This window comes from Hemicordylus capensis, chromosome 1 (assembly GCF_027244095.1).
Source record: "Hemicordylus capensis ecotype Gifberg chromosome 1, rHemCap1.1.pri, whole genome shotgun sequence".
In the NCBI taxonomy this organism is placed as follows: domain Eukaryota; kingdom Metazoa; phylum Chordata; class Lepidosauria; order Squamata; family Cordylidae; genus Hemicordylus; species Hemicordylus capensis.
In genome coordinates this window covers 361,515,653-361,534,043 of record NC_069657.1, presented here as the reverse complement: position 1 = coordinate 361,534,043, position 18,391 = coordinate 361,515,653, and the positions used below count along the sequence as shown (strand labels likewise).

The following is an 18,391-nucleotide window of genomic DNA, read 5'->3' as shown; positions in this document are numbered from 1 at the left end:
TATATGGGGGGTGGGGAGAAGAGGTATATGGTGTGCTTGTTAGAAATCCATTCCTTGATCCAAGCTTTTAAAGAATGTTATAGGTCCCTTACAGCCTAGTCTAGTCTTAGACTGGGCATGGAGCTGATAAAGAACAAGGACTAAAACCCTAAAGGAACCAGTTCTTTAACAAATGACAAACGTACTGTAAAGGAAACATTTTTAATGATTAAAAGATATTAATCTAGTGAACACAAAGACTGTCAGAATTTTATCTACCTGACGAGAAAATCCCTTCTCTGTATTGGCTTGCCCAATTGTTATTTTCCTAAGAAATCTGTCATTTGTGTCTACCACTGAAAGAAAGAAAAAAGAAACATTTATACATTTTAGACATTCCTTCATTTATGCCTAACTGCAGGAACAATCTCTACATCATATGCTGTTATGTAGATATATAAAGCTTTTATTGTAAAATAACACATTCATAGATATATGACTTTAGCACAAAGGAAATAAAATAGGCAGTACTAGTGTGCTTTCAGCTCCATCTCTTTGTCATAAATAGGCTTAAGAATTATAGGAATTAAGTCATGGACTGGTGCGGCTTCACAGATTGAATGTGTATGTCTTATACAATATGAAGAAAACTATCTTTCTAATCTGAAGTATTATAATAGAACAGAATTACTCTTCTAATTCTTAACAAAAATTTCTTAACAAATTTCTTAACAAAACAATTTTTTACAAAAATTTTGTGAGACAGTTCTTAGAATGCCATCAATGTGTGTAACAAATCAACTTCTTGTCCTTAACTCCCAACAAGTCAATGGGAGTAAACAAATGCATACCAGCTGAAGCCTGATTCTCACATTATAGCACTCACATGGGAGGTGGCTGTAAACACTTCCTCATAATAGCAGTTTTGTGGGAGATATATTTGTGAGAGATCCTCACCAATGGATAGCTTTGATTGTGTGGAAAGTTGGAGTGTGGAAGCATTTCTAGTGCAGGTGCTGCCGCCCCACTGAACATGTGCAGTGCCAGCAGAGAAACTCTCCATATGTTATTTATTACATTTCTGTACCACCAAGTCATAAAATCTCATGGCAGTCTACAACAAAAGCAAGTTGACAGACCGACAATAAAAACCTCAGCCAAAAGCCTGGTTAAATGAGGTGTGGTTAAAATCTCAACCAAAAGCCTGGTGTGGGGAAGGAGAGGGGGAGGGGAAAGGGGAGAGGGGAGGGAGGGGGAGGGGAGGGAGAGGTCAGGGAAGGAGGTCTGGGATAGGGTTTGTTGATCCTCCTTTTTATTGGGTTCTGCCCAGCATTTTGCTGATATGTGTTTGGACTCTTTTAGGAAGGGTGATGCAGGGTAGGGGGTGTCTGGCAGCTCTGGGGCAGCCATTATTGAAGTGGTGGGGAATAGAAGAATCAGTGCTGGCAGAGCAGCTGGCCATTCTAGGGAAGGGAAACTAGTAACTTAGTAACTGTTTCCACTTCTGGCTGCCCTGTCCACTCTTGTGCCTCAGGGAGCTGTTCCAACTACCCACAGAACCTAGTCATGCTTCTTTGTGATGCCAGGTCAGTTCATAATAAGATGAAAATCATCCATGACTTGCTTGTGGATGAGGGAGCTGACCTGGCATGTATAACTGGGACCTGGATGGGTGAAGCCAGTGACACAGTTTGGGCCAGCTTCTCCCACCAGGTTTAGCGGAAAAGTATACCGACAATTCCTCCTCCTTATACGTAGCATTTATTGATTTCAAAGCCGCTTTTGATTCTGTCCCTAGATCTTGACTCTGGAGCAAATTGGCCAACACCTCCATAGACCTACGATGACTCTTCCTCATCCGCATGCTATATGAAAACACTTCATTGAGAGTAAAGTTAAGAAAGGCCACTTGTCTGAACCTGTTGCTGCGCAGAAGGAGGTTAAGCAAGGATGTATTTTAGCTCCCTTTCTGTTTAATTTTTACATTAATTTCTTAATCTCCCTCTTAGACAACCCTGACATCCATCAGCCTAAGCTAGCTGGTAGACCCATCTCGATTTTACTTTATGCCAATGACGTGGCCGTACTATCAAAGAATGCTAGTTGGTATGAGGAGGGCATTACGAAAACTCACACAGTTCTGTGAAGATGAGTCACTTGTTATAAATACACAAAAGACCAAGGTCATGGTATTTGCCAAGAGACCAAAATAACATAAATGGCAAATTAATGGGTGCAGAGTTGAGCAGGTTAAGGCTTATAAGTACCTGGGTCTAGTTTTCCATGCAAAAGGTTCATGGGGTCCACAATGTGAATACGCAGCAGCAAGTACTTCAACAGGGGGACTTCAATATCTACTCTGAGGCCAACTTGTCTGGTGTGGTTATGAGTTAATAGAGGCCATGTCAACTATGGGCTTATCTCAATTAATTTCAGGACCAACTCATGTTGCCGGCCACATACTCATTTTAGTCTTTTGTTCGGATTGGGGGGGTGTTCCGTGGGTGGGGGATCCTGTGGTTTCCCCATTGTCATGGAAGGATCACTACCAGGAGAAGGTTGATTTCACAGCCATAATCTAGCCCTGCAGGGGTGGTGGACCTGGATGGTCCATCCAGGCTGCTGCATCCAGCAGGTTTCCAAAAAGCCTTTGAGGGTTTTAATTTTGGTACTGTAAGTGATTCTGTTGATGCCCTGGTGGGAACCTGGAATAGGCAACTCATCAGGGCAGTAGACATGATCACTCCTAAGCGTCCCTTCCGGCCTGCTTTAAAAGTGGCCTCTTGGTATATAGAGGAGTTGCTGAAGCAGCAAGGTAGGCAACTGGAACACAAGTGGAGGAGAGCTTGGCTTGAATTTGACAGAATATAGTAGAGAGCCCATTTGTAGGTTTATGAGGCAGCGATGTGTGCAGCAAAAAAACAATTCTGGTCTGCGCGCATTGCATGTGCAGGTTCATGTTCAGCAGAGTTATCCCGGGTCATGAAGATTTTAATTTAAGTTCCTTCTGTTTCAAATCAGTCCCCAGAGACTATGTTCTGCTGTAACACATTTAATGGGTTCTTTGTGGATGAAATCTCTTGTATTGGGGCTGACTTGGACTCCACTATTTCTGCAGAGTCTATTAAGGGGATGTCCAGAAATCCCTCTTGCAGTATTAGATTGGACCAGTTTCAATCTGCGACGCCTGAGGACATGGACAAGTTACTTGGGGTGGTGCGGACAACCACTTGTTTCTGGCTGCTTGCCCAACTTGACTGCTTCTATCTAGCAGGGAAACTGTTGGAGGTAACCTAGTTAATATCATTAACACAGGTAGGGTAGAATACCTTGTTTGAAGGAGGCAATGGTTAGACCACTTCTTAAGAAGCCTTCCCTAGATCCCTCAGCAATGGATAATTATAGGCCAATCTACCATGGTTGGGCAAGATGATTGAGAGAGTGGTGGCTAATCAGTCCCAGGTGGTTTGGGAGGAAACTGATTATCTAGACCAGGCCTGCTCAACTTTGGCCCTCCAGCTGTTTTTGGACTACAACTCTCATAATCCCCAGCCACAATGGCCAATAGCCAGGAATTATCCCCTGCTAACTTGACAAAGAGGCACCTTTGAACATGATGATTCTCTTTATTTAGCAGGGGGAGAGTAATTGGCCCTCTCCACCCCAGCACAGTACCTCCAGTGTCTGTTGCGGGTGTCTGTCTTGTGTTTCTTTTTAGATTGTGAGCCCTTTGGGGACAGGGATCCATCTTATTTATTTATTATTTCTCTTTGTAAACCGCCCTGAGCCATTTTTGGAAGGGCGGTATAGAAATCAAATAAATAAATAAATAAATAAATAAAATAATAATGGGAGTTGTAGGCCAACATCTGCAGGAAGGCCGAAGTTGAGCAGGCCTGATCTAAACCCATTTCAGACTGGCTTTAGAGCTGGTTATGGGGTTGAGACAGCTTTGGTAGGCCTGATGGATGACCTTTACCAGGAAATCAGAGGGAGTGTTACTCTGTTGGTTCTTTTGGATCTCTTGGTGGCGTTTGATACCATCAACCACAATATCCTTCTGGATCACCTGTTGAGTTGGGGATAGAAGGCACTGCTTTGCAGTGCTTCCACTCCTATCTCTTGGGTAGATTCCTGATGGTGGAGCTTGGTGATGGCTGCTCTTTGAAATGGGAGCTATTATATGAAGTCACTCAGAGCTCCATTCTGTCACCAATGCTTTTTAACATCTACATGAAACCGCTGGGTGAGGTCATCAGGAGATTTGGTGCTGGATGTTATCAGTATGCCGATGACACCCAAATCTATTTCTCCTTGTTTCCATCATCATAATCAAGAAACGGCATTCATTTCCTAAATCTGCCCCCAGGGAGCCTGCCCACCGGGAGTAATGAGCTGGATGAGGGACAACAAATTGAAGCTGAATCCAAGCAAGATGGAGGTTCGCATTGTGGAGTAATCAGCATTTGAGGGATGAGTTAGAGCTTCCTGTGCTGGATGGACACTCCTCTAAAAGGAATAGGTACACAGCTAGGGAATGCTATTGGATCCAGGCCTCACCCTGGTATCTCAGGCAAAGGCTATGGCCTGCAACATTTTCCACCAGCTTTGGCTGATTTGACAGCTGCATCCATTACTTGAAGAGAACGATCTCAAAACAGTGGTGCATCAGCTGGTAACCTCCAGGCTTGACTACTGCAAGGTGCTCTACGTAGGGCTGCTTTTGTACATCGTTCAGATTCAGTTAGTTCAAAATGCAGCAGCCAGACTCGTTTCTGGGGTAGCCCGGAGATCTCATATTATGCCTGCTGTTAAACAGTTGCACTGGCTGCCAATATATTTCCGGGCAAATACAAAGTGCTGGTTATTATCTTTAAAGCCCTGAATGGCTTAGGGTTTGACTTGGAGAGCACCTTTTTCTGTATGAGCCCCATCGAACGTTGAGGTCATCTGGAAAGATCCATCTCTGGTTACCACTGGTACATCTGGTGGCAACTCAGAGCTAGGCCTTCTCTGTAGTTGCTCCTGGGCTGTGGAATGCACTCCCAGCAGAAATCCATAGTTTGGGCTCATTGTTGGCCTTCAAGAGGGCCCTAAAACTTACTTGTTTGGCCTGGCCTTCCAAGGTTTTTAAATTGTTCTTAAATTTTTTAACTGGCCTTAAATAGTTTTAAATTGTTTTTAAATTTGTTTTTATATTCTTTTAGGTCAATTGTTTTAAATGGTTGTATGTTTTAATTTGTTTTTGTTGTACACCACCCAGAGTCCTTGGGTAGGGTGGCATTGAAATGCAATAATAAATAAATTTAAAATATATACAGTAATAAGATTGGTTCCATCCACAGAGAAAAGAGTTTACACATTATGGCCCACCAGCAGAACTGCATCCAGGTGGAAGTGCCTTCAGTGGTTTCCCACATGGAGAGATCCTGTCAGGATCAGCCATATGTTCAGCCCTGTCTTCACAGCTAGTCTCAGGAAATGAAAATTTATGAAAACAAATTTTATTTAACATGAGTGTTAGACAAATACTTCTTTTTACTCAGATTTATTTTTCACTTTGGAAGCAAAATATGTGGTTATAGGAATTGCAGGGGTATACTCAGATGTGCTTCTGCACAAGTTCACCCAACAACTGATAAAACTATGATAAAAGCTGTACAAACTAAATTAAAACAAATGATCACAGAGCCCCTCTCAGCCGGAATCAAGAAGCTGAAGTCCACAAGCCTCCAGCTTGCCTATTACTGTTAAAAGCCCAATGATCAATGCAACATGAGATTAATTCAGGCTGCCTAACAATGTTAACAGAATTCTGCTGGTTTAACTGGAGCATTGCAGCCCAGGGTCACATAAGTCACCATAAACACCACTACATATCATCATTTATTTATTTATTTTATTTTATTTTTGCATTTTTTTTAATTTTTTTTTTGCATTTTGCGGTAGCCTTTCGTTAAAATATAGCCCCAAGGCGGTTTACAAAAGTTAAAAACATACAATAAAAACACAATAAAAACAACATGCAAGAGTATAAAAACATATAAAAACAGGCATAAAACAATACAAGAAATAAAAACACCCAGAAGCAGCAGTAAAAACGATTATGTAAAAGCCTGGGTAAAAAGCCAAGTCTTTACAAGCTTTCTAAAAGCCATTATGGAGTCCGAGGAGCGAATGACCACTGGGAGAGCATTCCAGAGTCTGGGGGCAGCAACAGAGAAGGCCCTGTCCCGAGTGCACGACAGCCGGGCCTCTCTCATTGTCGGCACCCGGAGCAGGGCCCCCTCAGATGTCCTCGTCAAGCGGGCAGCAACCCTTGGGAGCAGGCGGTCCCTCAAATACCCTGGGCCCAAACCGTTTAGGGCTTTAAAGGTCAAAACCAGCACCTTGAATTGGACCCGGAAACGAACCGGTAGCCAGTGCAGCTCTTTCAAAATGGGGGTGATATGTTCCCAACGGGCAGCTCTGGATAATACCCTCGCTGCCGCGTTTTGCACTAGCTGCAGTTTCCGGATATTCTTCAAGGGCAGCCCCACGTAGAGCGCGTTACAGTAATCCAGCCGCGACGTGACTAAGGCGTGGGTAACTGTGGCCAGATCTGCCTTCTCGAGAAAGGGACGCAGCTGGCGCACCAGCCGAAGCCGTGCAAAGGCACCCCTGGCCACCGCCTCCACCTGAGCTTCCAAGAGCAGAGCCAGGTCCAGTAGTACCCCCAAGCTGCGTACTTGTTCCTTCAAGGGGAGTGCAACCCCATCCAGAACTGGTAAAATCTCCTCATCCCGATTGGCTCTCCTACTGACCAACAGCACCTCCGTCTTATCCGGATTCAATTTCAGTTTGTTAGCCCACATCCAACCCATCATGGCCTCCAGTCCCCGGTTCAGGACATCCACCGCCTCCCTAGGATCAGATGACAAGGAGAGATAGAGCTGAGTGTCATCCGCATATTGCTGACAACTCAGTCCAAATCCCCGTATGACCTCTCCCAGCGGCTTCATGTAGATGTTAAACAGCATGGGGGACAAGACCGAACCCTGCGGGACCCCACAGGCCAACGGCCACGGGGCCGAGCAGTAGTCCCCCAGCACCACCTTCTGGACCCTCCCCTCAAGAAAGGACCGGAACCACTGCAACGCAGTGCCTCCGATTCCCATACTCGAGAGGCGGCCCAGAAGGATACCATGGTCGATGGTATCGAACGCCGCCGAGAGATCCAGCAGAACCAACAGGGACGCACTCCCCCTGTCTAGTTCCCGGCGTAGGTCATCCACTAGAGCGACCAAGGCAGTCTCAGTCCCATACCCGGGGCGGAAGCCAGATTGAAAAGGGTCCAGATAATCCGTATCATCCAAGACCCTCTGCAGCTGGGACGCCACCACACGCTCCATCACCTTGCCCAAAAAGGGCAGGTTAGACACAGGTCTATAGTTGTCCAGGCTGGAGGGATCAAGGGAGGGCTTTTTTAATAGAGGTCTTACCACCGCCTCCTTAAGGCACGATGGCATCCTGCCCTCCCTTAATGAAGCATTAACCATCACCTCCAGCCATCTGCCTGTCCCCTCCCTGGCAGCTTTTATTAGCCATGAAGGGCAAGGGTCAAGAGCGCACGAAGTCGCCCGCACACTGCCCAGGATCTTGTCCACATCCTCAGGCCGCACCAACCGAAAAGAATCCAACACAACGGGACCAGATGGTACCAAAGGCACGTCTGCCGGAACTGCCAAAACTCTGGAGTCCAGGTCAGCACGGATGCAAGCAACTTTATCTGCAAAGTGACAGGCAAACCGATCACAAAGAGCTGTAGATGGCTCCTCCCCCATTGTCCGGGGGGATGTGTGGAGCAATGTTTTCACCACACGAAACAGCTCTGTTTGCCTGCACTGAGCAGACACAATGGAGGCGGAGAAAAAATGTTTCTTCGCCGCCCCCACCGCCACGGCGTAGTCCCTAAAATGGGTTCTAGCCCGTGTTCGATCGGATTCGTGACGACTCTTCCTCCAGCGTCGCTCCAGCCGTCATCCGAGTTGCTTCATCGCCCTAAGCTCCGAGGAAAACCAAGGAGCGGAACGGGCTCCACTAAGCCGGAGAGGGCGCTTGGGGGCAACCGTGTCAACAGCCCGGGCCATCTCTCCATTCCAGAGATCAACCAAGGCGTCGACAGGGTCACCAGCTCTGGACACTGGAAACTCCCCGAGGGCCATCTGAAATCCAAGCGGATCCATAAGCCTCCGGGGGCGGACCATCTTAATCGGCCCACCACCCCTGCAGAGGGCAGACGGAGCAGTCAATCTAAACCCCACCAGGTGATGATCTGTCCATGACAAGGGAGTGGTCTCAAATTCCCCCACCTCCAGATCATTTATTTCCCGGTCGGCAAAAACCAGATCCAGAGTGTGTCCCGCCACGTGGGTAGGGCCCGATACCAATTGAGACAGGCCCATGGTTGCCATGGAGGCCATGAAATCCTGAGCCGCACCCACTAGGGGGGCCTCAGCGTGGACATTGAAATCCCCCAAAACAATAAGCCTGGAGGAACCCAAGGCCACCTCCGAGACCACCCCCGCCAGCTCAGGTAGGGAGACTGAAGTGCAGCGGGGTGGTCGGTACACCAACAGAATCCCCAGCCTATCTCGGAGGCCCACCCTCAAGGACAAACACTCGAAATTCTGAGATTGCCTGACCGGGCACCTGGAAACGGGGAGGGTCTCTCGAAAGATGACCGCAACGCCTCCTCCCCGACCCTCGAGGCGGGGCTGCTGCACGATCTGGAAACCTGGAGGACAAAGCTGAGAGAGACCGACCCCGCCCAGCGCATCCAACCAGGTCTCCGTCACACATATCAGGTCAGCACGCTCATCCACAATCAGATCGTGGATGAGAGATGTTTTTGCGTTAACTGACCTGGCATTCAGCAGCAGCACCCTAATCCTCGAAGGAGTGTTCCCAGAGCTCCCTAGGGTCAGAGGGTTGGGAGAAGGGCCGGAAAAAGGAACAGGCCTCAATTGCCTGGACCGTTTTCCCCTGTAACGGCCTGCCCAACTCCCACCGCCATACCTCCCTCTGCCCGCTACCTGTGATATTGCCGCCCCCGCTCCAGACCCACTTTTTTGCTCCCCCAGACACATCTCCCCAGACTAACCCACCACGGCTTCTTGGCTTAATTAAAAACAAAAACCAAAACAGGCTTGCGTAGTCTCCTGCTGACTTCTTAATTGTGAGAAGATGGCTCTTCAGGGCGGAAGGAGAGAGATCTTCTGGGCCTCAGGCAGCTCGCCCCACGGCAGAGAGCCACAAGGACGAGAGCCCTTGTGCTCTCGCCCTTCAGCTCGCGCCAAGAGGCTCGCGCCCTTGGGCTAGCCTGCCCTATATAGCAGCAGCAGCCAAAGCCCCAGCAGCAGCCCAAGGAGATGTTACACACACCTGAGGAAAGGTGGGGCAGGGGCAAAGACAGCAGTCAGTCAGTGCCCCACCCAAGCTGTTCTCCTTCTGTCTTCTTCCCCCAGGCCCTTGGGCTAGCCTGCCCTATATAGCAGCAGCAGCAGCCAAAGCCCCAGCAGCAGCCCAAGGAGATGTTACACACACCTGAGGAAAGGTGGGGCAGGGGCAAAGACAGCAGTCAGTCAGTGCCCCACCCAAGCTGTTCTCCTTCTGTCTTCTTCCCCAGTCAAAAATCATTTGACTGCACAAACATCGTCTGACTCATGTTTGACACCTCCGGTTGCCCAGCCTTAGTCCTTGACTGGTTCTGAACTTATTTTACATCCTGTCCCAATTACCTGAAGAATATTATGTATACCTGCCTAGACCTGATCTCTATGCTTATCTGGGATTGTAATAAAGGAATTGAATTGACCTGATCTCGATACCCAAGGAGAATTTTTGAAGAAACTAAGCCTATGACTACACTTTCAGCTGGTGTCAGCTCTTTAGTTTTTGGTATGTAATGGTTTTTTTTTTTTCCCCACTTACATTTATATACCGCTCTATAGCCGGAGCTCTCTAAGCAGTTTACAATGATTTAGCATATTGCCCCCAACATTCTGGGTACTCATTTTACCGACCTCGGAAGGATGGAAGGCTGAGTCAACCTTGAGCCCCTGGTCAGGATCGAACTTGTAACCTTCTGGTTACAGGGCGGCAGTTTTACCACTGCGCCACCAGGGGCTCATCCCGTTTTAGATTCTTAAGTTCCTTTTACTTTGGCGGGGGGGAGCTCATTTCTCAATCTCTCACTGGATTCCTCAGCAGATCTCTCACTTCACCAGCAAGCTAGATAATACATGAATATATAAATTGCTTGGTTTCCTGTGTCTATTTATAAGGGATAAATAGGGATAAAGGGAGAGCATTAACACCAGGAAGCCAGAGATTAAGATCTCTGGAGCCCTCCTTCTGTGTGCCTCCCTTTTCTTACTTTCTCACTTTTGGGAAGCCTCTCTTCCTCCCTCTACATAGCCTCTTGTCATGCTCACTTCTCCTGAAGTGAAGAGGGTATTGTCTGCTCAGGTAGAGTCTTGGGATCAGGTCTGGGACCTACCTCATGGGTTCATCTTTGAGCAGGATTAATAGCAGCCCATTCCAACTAACATGTTAAATAATGTATATGCTGTCATGGAAATGGTTCCTAAAGCCCTCTCATGTACCTCCAAATAAGCTCTTCAAACAGAAATGAACAGAATTCACTTGAAAATGTTTGTTTCTGTTTAGTGCTCCTTATAGCAATTCACATTTGAATTGTCCTTATGAAAAAGAAAAAAAGTTCCATATTCCAATTACTCTGTGCCATGAAATACACACTATGTGAGGAGTCCTTGATACCTTGCAATGCTTGTTGCTATTATTAACACCTACCTCTTTGCCATGTTATTGTAGATTCATCTATATCAAGTCGTACAAATCTGTTAATCTCATCTGCTGTTAAAGTATCAGGGTCTGTTTTTGTTATCCCCAATCTCTAAGGGTGAAAAAAAGACAAACAATTCAATCAATAAGGCTTGTTATTTGGAGGGCTATCAAAACATGTACAAGACTCAGCCACACAGTCCATGTCAGCACTTGTTTCTACCTGTTCTAGCCACAACAGTGTATGCTGAGGAGGTCATGTGACTTCTGTTAGTAAATGCTAAGTTCAGGGCACACGGATCTTTAGTATGCCACTCACTAGAAAAGCCAGGATAGTTAATGCGAGTAACACTGGGGGGGAGGGGAGGAGAAAGGTTCCGCCATTTTAAGCCTCAAAATTATACTGCTTATAAATATGACAGCTGTTGAGCCAATAACCTTTGGGGGGGGGATCCTTAGAAGAAGGTGTCCCCCCACCCATTCTTCTTTGGCAGGTTGTATTTTATTATGTTAAAGTTATGCTTAAGGGATCATTTTATTATCTTTCCCCTCTCTTTTCTCTTTTTCAAGCATACATATATAGAATTGTTATCTTTGGTTATGTTATATGTACCACTGTAATCTTATTTGACATAAAATGAACTACAACTTGGTAACAAATTATATAGAGCGTAACAGTTTTGATAATGGAGCCAAAGTTTGCCATTCCTCTGACTTCAGCAGGGGAAGCCAGCTAATGGATTCTACTGGAAGTGCAATGCCTCTTCTAATAGTGATGAGATGTGAACTCTCAGAGAAGTCGGGGAGGGGATCAGGGGGAGACATGGAGTAAGGGGCGTATCTAGGGTAGGGCAGGCAGGGCACATGCCCCGGGAACCACTTGAAGGGGGACGCCATTTTTAAAAATGATTTTTTTTTTAAAATGGCCACCGAAAACAAAATGGCCACCACGTATGCTCAAATGGCCTCTGAGAGGCCCTAGGCCATACCAGGCCTCGCAGAGGCCATTTGAGCATGCATGGTGGCCATTTTGTTTTCGGCGGCCATTTCTAAAAAAAAAAAGTATTTTAAAAAATGGCCACCGCACATGCTCAAATGGTCCCTGCAAGGCCCTAGGCCTTGCCAGGCCTCGCAGAGGCCATTTGAGCATACATGGCAGCCTCCAAAATGGCGACCACAATGATCTTTGCAGGCCCAAACAGGCCCGAAAATCAGCCCCAGATGGGCTGCGGTCGTGAATTAAGAGGCCAGCGGGAGGAGGGGGAACCTTTGCAGACACCCACCCCCACAGCCTTTAGGAAGCCCCCCAAAGGGGCTACAGGTATTTTTTTAAAATTTAATATAATAGTCACTGTACACATATTCAGTTTGGCACTATGTACAGAGAAACAGGGCTTGTGAATACTGAGCTGAAGCTTATGGACTAGGATTGTATTCATTTGCTCTTACTTTGCTTCTTGTGATAAGTGAGTCAAATGTGATGTCTTAATAATATGGCTATTAATGGGGAGTTTGTCTCTGAATCAGTGTAAAATCCTTAGTATTAAGGCCACTGGGAGTTTCTTGCTCTCTTTCTCTCATTTTAACTGTCCTTCTGAAATACTAGAATATATTCCAAGGAGTGACACAATTTACTCTGCATATCCTTTAATTATTTTCAGAGTATCTGGGAAAAGTCAAATTCTCCATTTATTTTTAAAACTTATGTAATAGTGATGCTGCAATGCATAGTAGAGAATTAGACAGGCACTTCTGTTTAGTTTTCCAAGTACACCTCCACATAGTATTTGGGTATTTCATGAGCCCCAGCATACTGAAATTTGTAATTTTCCATATTTTTTGGTCTGGCTACGTCCACTGCTAAATTGTTTTTGGAATACTAAAAGATTAACGAGCTTGACTTGTATTTTTCAGCTGATATTTTGGTAAAGTTATCTGAAAGATGGGTGTCGGATGTTTGGACAGGGGGCGCAACTTCAGTGTTTGCCTTAGGCGCTGTTTTCCCTAGATACGCCTCTGCATGGAATGTCAGGCAGGTAATTAGAGCAACATTGTGGAGAAGCAGTGTGGGGGCTAACTTCTGAATAAGCCCGCTCAGGATTGCTGAGTCTTTTTCTCCCCCCTCTCCCATCCTCTCTTCCTTATCAGACAGAAAAGGACTCCCTCACACTTCTCTCAGTTGAGAGTGTCCTGCTGCGCATCCCCACTGTCAGAAGGCTTACAGGAAAACTGCACTTGACTTCTGCAATGAGAGGGTCCCAGTGACTTCAATGGAGTGAGCCACTTCAATGACACCTATTTAATTAAACAACACTGAGGAAATCTAAGCAAAGTTTAGCCTACTTACTGCCTATTTACAAAGCTCAACTTATCCCACAGTTTATTTGTTTCTTCATTCATTCATTCAACATATTTTTATACCGCCCAAAATGTACATCTCTGAGCAGTTTACAACAAAACAAAACAAATTAAACATTACAACAATTTAATTTTTTTTAAATGTTAAAACTATTAAAACAGTATTTTATTAAAAGCCTGAGTGAACAGACGCATCTTTAAAGACTCTTTAAAAGTTGTCAGAGATGGGGAGGCTCTTATTTCAGCAGGGAGCGCATTCCAAAGCTTTGGGGCAGCAGCAGAGAAGGCCCGTCCCCGAGTAGCCACCAGACGAGCCGGTGGCAACTGCAGACAGACCTCTCCTGATGATCTCAATGGGTAGAGGGGTTTCCCAGCTCACTAATTCTCTCTCCTATTTCTTAGACCTTGCTGGGGAGCAGGGGGTGGGGGTTCACTGACTACAGTGGGAATAATCCACAGTACAGCAATCTTCACTATTTTCCAAGTGGGAGCCACTTCGACAAAAAACAGCGAGGGCCATTTGCCATATCCATGCACTAAGGAAAGCTAGGAAGCCTAGCCCATCTCCACAAAATTCTAAGGCTAAAGTTTTGGGAAGGATAACAGTTCCCAGTATTCCATGTGCACCTCCCAAGGTACTGTTGTGCACACTGTAGTATATTTTATTTTTACATGTATATCCCACTCTTCCTCCAAGGAGCCCAGCGCAGTGTACATGGCTATGTTTATCCTCACCAAAACCCTTTGAATTAAGTTAGGCTGAGAGAGAAGTGACTGGCCCAGAGTTACACAGTTACTTTCATGGCTAAATGGGGATTTGAACTCTGGTCTTCCTGGTCCCAATACAACACTCTAACCACTCTCTACTAAAATGCAGAATATCCTACAATTGTTTTAGAAATATATAATGCAATTCACTGCATCAAGTTATACAGTGTTCATTAGAATCAGCACTAAATGTGAAATTGAGGAGGATATTGATTTACCAACACTTTGATATGTAAACTCCTTTTCACAAACAATGGAAATTAGACAGTAAAACAAACAAAACACAACCCACCAGATTAGGACTGGAGTTAAGGCTATCTCATTTTGGCTCAAGCTCCACACGGCACAACACTGATCATGTGGCACGTCTGTTAGGACATCAGCCTTAGGTTCCAATTTCCCAGCTTTATGGAGCTTGAGTCAAAGTGAGACAGCCTTAACTCTAGTCTTAAACTGGCAGATTTTTTAATGAACAATTCAGTTGTATATTTTAGCAGTTATGTATTTACAGTGAGGGAAATAAGTATTTGATCCCCTGCTGATTTTGTCCGTTTGCCCTCTGACACAGAAATGACCAGGCTATAATTGGAATGGTAGGTTTATTGTAGCTGTGAGAGACAGAATAACAGCAAACAAATCCTCAAAAGCCCAGTGCCCAAAAGTCAGCGATGGATTTGCATTGTAGTGAGGGAAATAAGTATTCGATCCCCTATCAACCAGCAAGATTTCAGGCTCCCAGGTGTCTTTTCACTATATGCAGGTAACGAGCTGAGATGAGGAACACCCTTTGTAAGGGAGTGCTCCTAATCCCAGCTTGTTACAGTACCTGTATAAAAGACACCTGTCCATAGAAGCAAGCAATCACTCAGCTTCCAAACTCACCACCATGCCCAAGACCAAAAAGCTGTCGAAGGATGTCAGGGACAAGGTTGTAGACCTGCACAAGGCTGGACTGGGCTACAAGACTATCGCCAAGCAGCTTGGTGAGAAGGTGACTACAGCTGGCACGATAACTCGCAAATGGAAGAAACACAAAATAACTGTCAATCTTCCCTCGGTCTGGGGCTCCATGCAAGATCTCACCTTGTGGAGTTGCAATGATCATGAGAACGGTGACAAAGCAGCCCAGAACTACACGGGGGGAACTTGTCAATGATCTCAGGGCAGCTGGAACCATAGTCACCAAGAAAACAATTGGTAACACACTACGCCGTGAAGGACTGAAATCTTGCAGTGCCCGCAAGGTCCCCCTCAAGGCAGCACATGTACAGGCCCATCTGCAGTTTGCCAATGCACATCTGAATGATCCATAGGAGAACTGGGTGAAAGTGTTGTGGTCAGATGAGACCAAAATCGAGCTCTTTGGCATCAACTCAACTCGCCGTGTGTGGAGGAGGAGGAATGCTGCCTATGAGCCCAAGAACACCATCCCCACCGTCAAACATGGAGGTGGACACATTATGCTTTGGGGGTGTTTTTCTGCTAAGGGGACAGGACACCTTCACCGCATCGAAGGGACGATGGACGGGACCATGTACCGTCAGATCTTGGGTGAGCACCTCCTTCCCTCAGCCAGGGCATTGAGAATGGGTCGTGGATGGGTATTCCAGCATGACAATGACCCAAAACACACAGCCAAGGCAACAAAGGAGTGGCTCAAGAAGAAGCACATGAAGGTCCTGGAGTGGCCCAGCCAGTCTCCAGACCTTAATCCCATAGAAAATCTGTGGAGGGAGCTGAAGGTTCGGGTTGCCAAACATCAGCCTCGAAACCTTTCTGACTTGGAGAGGATCTGCAAAGCGGAGTGGGACAACATCCCTCCTGGGTTGTGTGCAAACCTGGTGGCCAACTACAAGAAACGTCTGACCTCTGTGATTGCCAACAAGGGTTTTGCCACCAAGTACTAAGACATCTTTTGTGAAGGGATCGAATACTTATTTCCCTCACTACAATGCAAATCCATCGCTGACTTTTGGGCACTGGGCTTTTGAGGGTTTGTTTGTTGTTATTCTGTCTCTCACAGCTACAATAAACCTACCATTCCAATTATAGCCTGGTCATTTCTGTGTCAGAGGGCAAACGGACAAAATCAGCAGGGGATCAAATACTTATTTCCCTCACTGTATGGACTGGCTTAGCAGCACAGCATCGGAAAGATCAGGCAGGCACCACTGCCAAAGGGACGCTCCATGCTGCTTCCTGCAGGATGCTTCATGCAAACAGCCAGCACAGCAGGGGCACACCTCAGTCACCGAGGATGGTAGTGGGGAGGAAGAGGGCAGTACCTAGGCATGGGAATAAGGGGTGGATCTAGCAAAGAGGACAGGCCATCAGGCTTCTACAAAGGCCATGTTTTACTATCCCAAGAATGGCCCCCAAAGCACTACCTGAGGCAATGGCCTCATTTTGCCTCATGGGGGAGCTGGCCCCAGTTCAAACAACCAGATTTTCCCCTCCCATCACACAATGACTTTTCAGACACCTCACAGTGAGACACAAAATGCATCTGAAGGCATGCCAATGCAACAGATTCCAGTGCCACCACACTGTCTGCAATCTACAAAATATCCCTTGCTGACAATGTGATGAAGTGGAAAATGCATCAGATATTGGACCTCTTCAGATGGAGTCAACATAACTCTGCCTACTCAGAGAAATTATCACATGAGAGGGTGCAAACATACAAACCCATCTTTAGTAAGTTAGTTTATTTAAAATATTTATACCCCACCCCTCCAGTACATTACTGTCCAGGGTGGCTTACAACATCAACAAAACAGATACAATGCCTGCCAGACATTATTCACTTAAAAGGAAGAACCCCCTGTTAAACCTGGTCCAGCTTAAATGCATGAGGGTCCAAATAAGGGGGGGGGGAAATGCTATCTAAATGATTTCACGAAATATCATAAAAAGTATATGAAGCTACTTACTTTCATACGTGCAAGCTGTATGGGTGAAAATGTCCTCTCCCCTTGTACTAATGGAACCAATCTGTTGTACAAGGCCTGTAAAGAACATGCAATGAAAATCATTAGAAAAAGTGCTCATCCCCATCAAGGGCTGTACATTGTTTTTAGTGCAGCCTTGACACTGCTTATAAGCTGCAGGTATGTTTTTCATGGAAGGTCCAATCCTATTCCATATTTGCCTCTCTTCATTATAGCTTTTGAGACACTCTTCTCTCCATTTAAAGGGAAACTGTTGATACAAATAAAATCATTGTCATAACTAGCAGTATGCCTGCCATTATGGTGGATGGGTAGGTGGTGAAAGGGAAGAGAAGAAAGAGCCTTCTGATTGAAAGGAACCATGCAAACAATACATGTTGTGCCTTCCTGTCAGATCTCTATCAGTTTGAGCTGGGCTATCCAATGTTAGGGATGGGGGCATGTTCTGCCTTCCATTGTAACTTTGTCCCCAAGTACAGTGCTTTCCTTTCCCCTCTAGCAGTCTATGCCAACCTTTCGACCGAAAGAAAGAAAAGAAAAGGGTATATTTGGAAGACCCCTATTGGGTTGGAGACAACTACTCCATGCCCCTAGCAAACTTAAATGATTGAGCAATAAGAATCAAGCCTGGTCCTACAGCAAGGTTCCTGTTGCTAAATGTTGGGGGAGAGGGAAAATGTCACAAAATACATTTGCACTTTATTAGAATAAATGTCTATGCCAAAAACAAGCACAAAACTACAAAATGGTCAAAGACAAAACATTTAAAGGTGGTTTTAAATGTTGTACAGGTTGAGTATCCCTTATCCGGACTGCTTGGGACCAGAAGTGTTCCGGATTTTGGATTTTTCCGGATTCTGGAATATTTGCATAATGACGTATCTTGGGCATGGGATCCAGAGCGCCAAAACAGATGCCAACAGAGCAGGCACCAAACTGAGCAGGGAGTGGAGATGGGGGGCTTTCCCTTTTCCCACTAGCGCCAAAGCAAGAACATCAACAACATTAAAAAGCTTCACAATAAAAAGAGCCACAACTAAAGAGAATTACAGACAAAACCCCTGTCACTAACAGCTTTCTGAAATAAGTTTTGACTGCATGTTTAAAAGTAGCAAAATTGGGAATCTGCGAGTGAGTGAGCTGAGGCATTTTGTTTTTGTTACGGCATGGTGTCCGGATTTTGGAGCATTCTGGATTTTGGATGTCTGGATAAGGGATACTCAACCAGTATTCTAGAAAATAAAGATGAGTACACATAGAAATTTAGTGATGGAAATTATGGAAGCTTGCTCTTACCTTATCAGATTGAGTGTTTTCATGCAAAATCCTAGCATCTATGGCAGCAGCCAGCAAATTATTTGCTGCAGTAATGGCATGAATATCTCCAGTTAAGTGAAGGTTGAACTACAGATGAATTAAAAAAATAAGACATTTGTTTTGTACTCTTCATTAACCAAGTACTGATTAGTAAAGCCCATCCAAGCACTTTT

At 45.6% G+C, this 18,391-nt stretch overlaps 1 protein-coding gene across 2 annotated transcripts in view; it reads right to left on the bottom strand.

Moving 5' to 3' along the window:
* MTHFD1L (methylenetetrahydrofolate dehydrogenase (NADP+ dependent) 1 like) overlaps nucleotides 1–18,391 on the bottom strand; it is a 226,496-nt gene that overhangs the window by 148,224 nt on the left and 59,881 nt on the right. For both annotated transcript variants that reach the window (XM_053292356.1, XM_053292364.1), the window contains 4 exons: nucleotides 18,198–18,305; nucleotides 16,884–16,958; nucleotides 10,834–10,936; nucleotides 259–335 (listed from right to left, as the gene is read on the bottom strand). In XM_053292356.1, coding sequence (XP_053148331.1) covers nucleotides 259–335; nucleotides 10,834–10,936; nucleotides 16,884–16,958; nucleotides 18,198–18,305 — 363 coding nt within the window. The remainder of the gene's footprint in view (nucleotides 1–258; nucleotides 336–10,833; nucleotides 10,937–16,883; nucleotides 16,959–18,197; nucleotides 18,306–18,391) is intronic.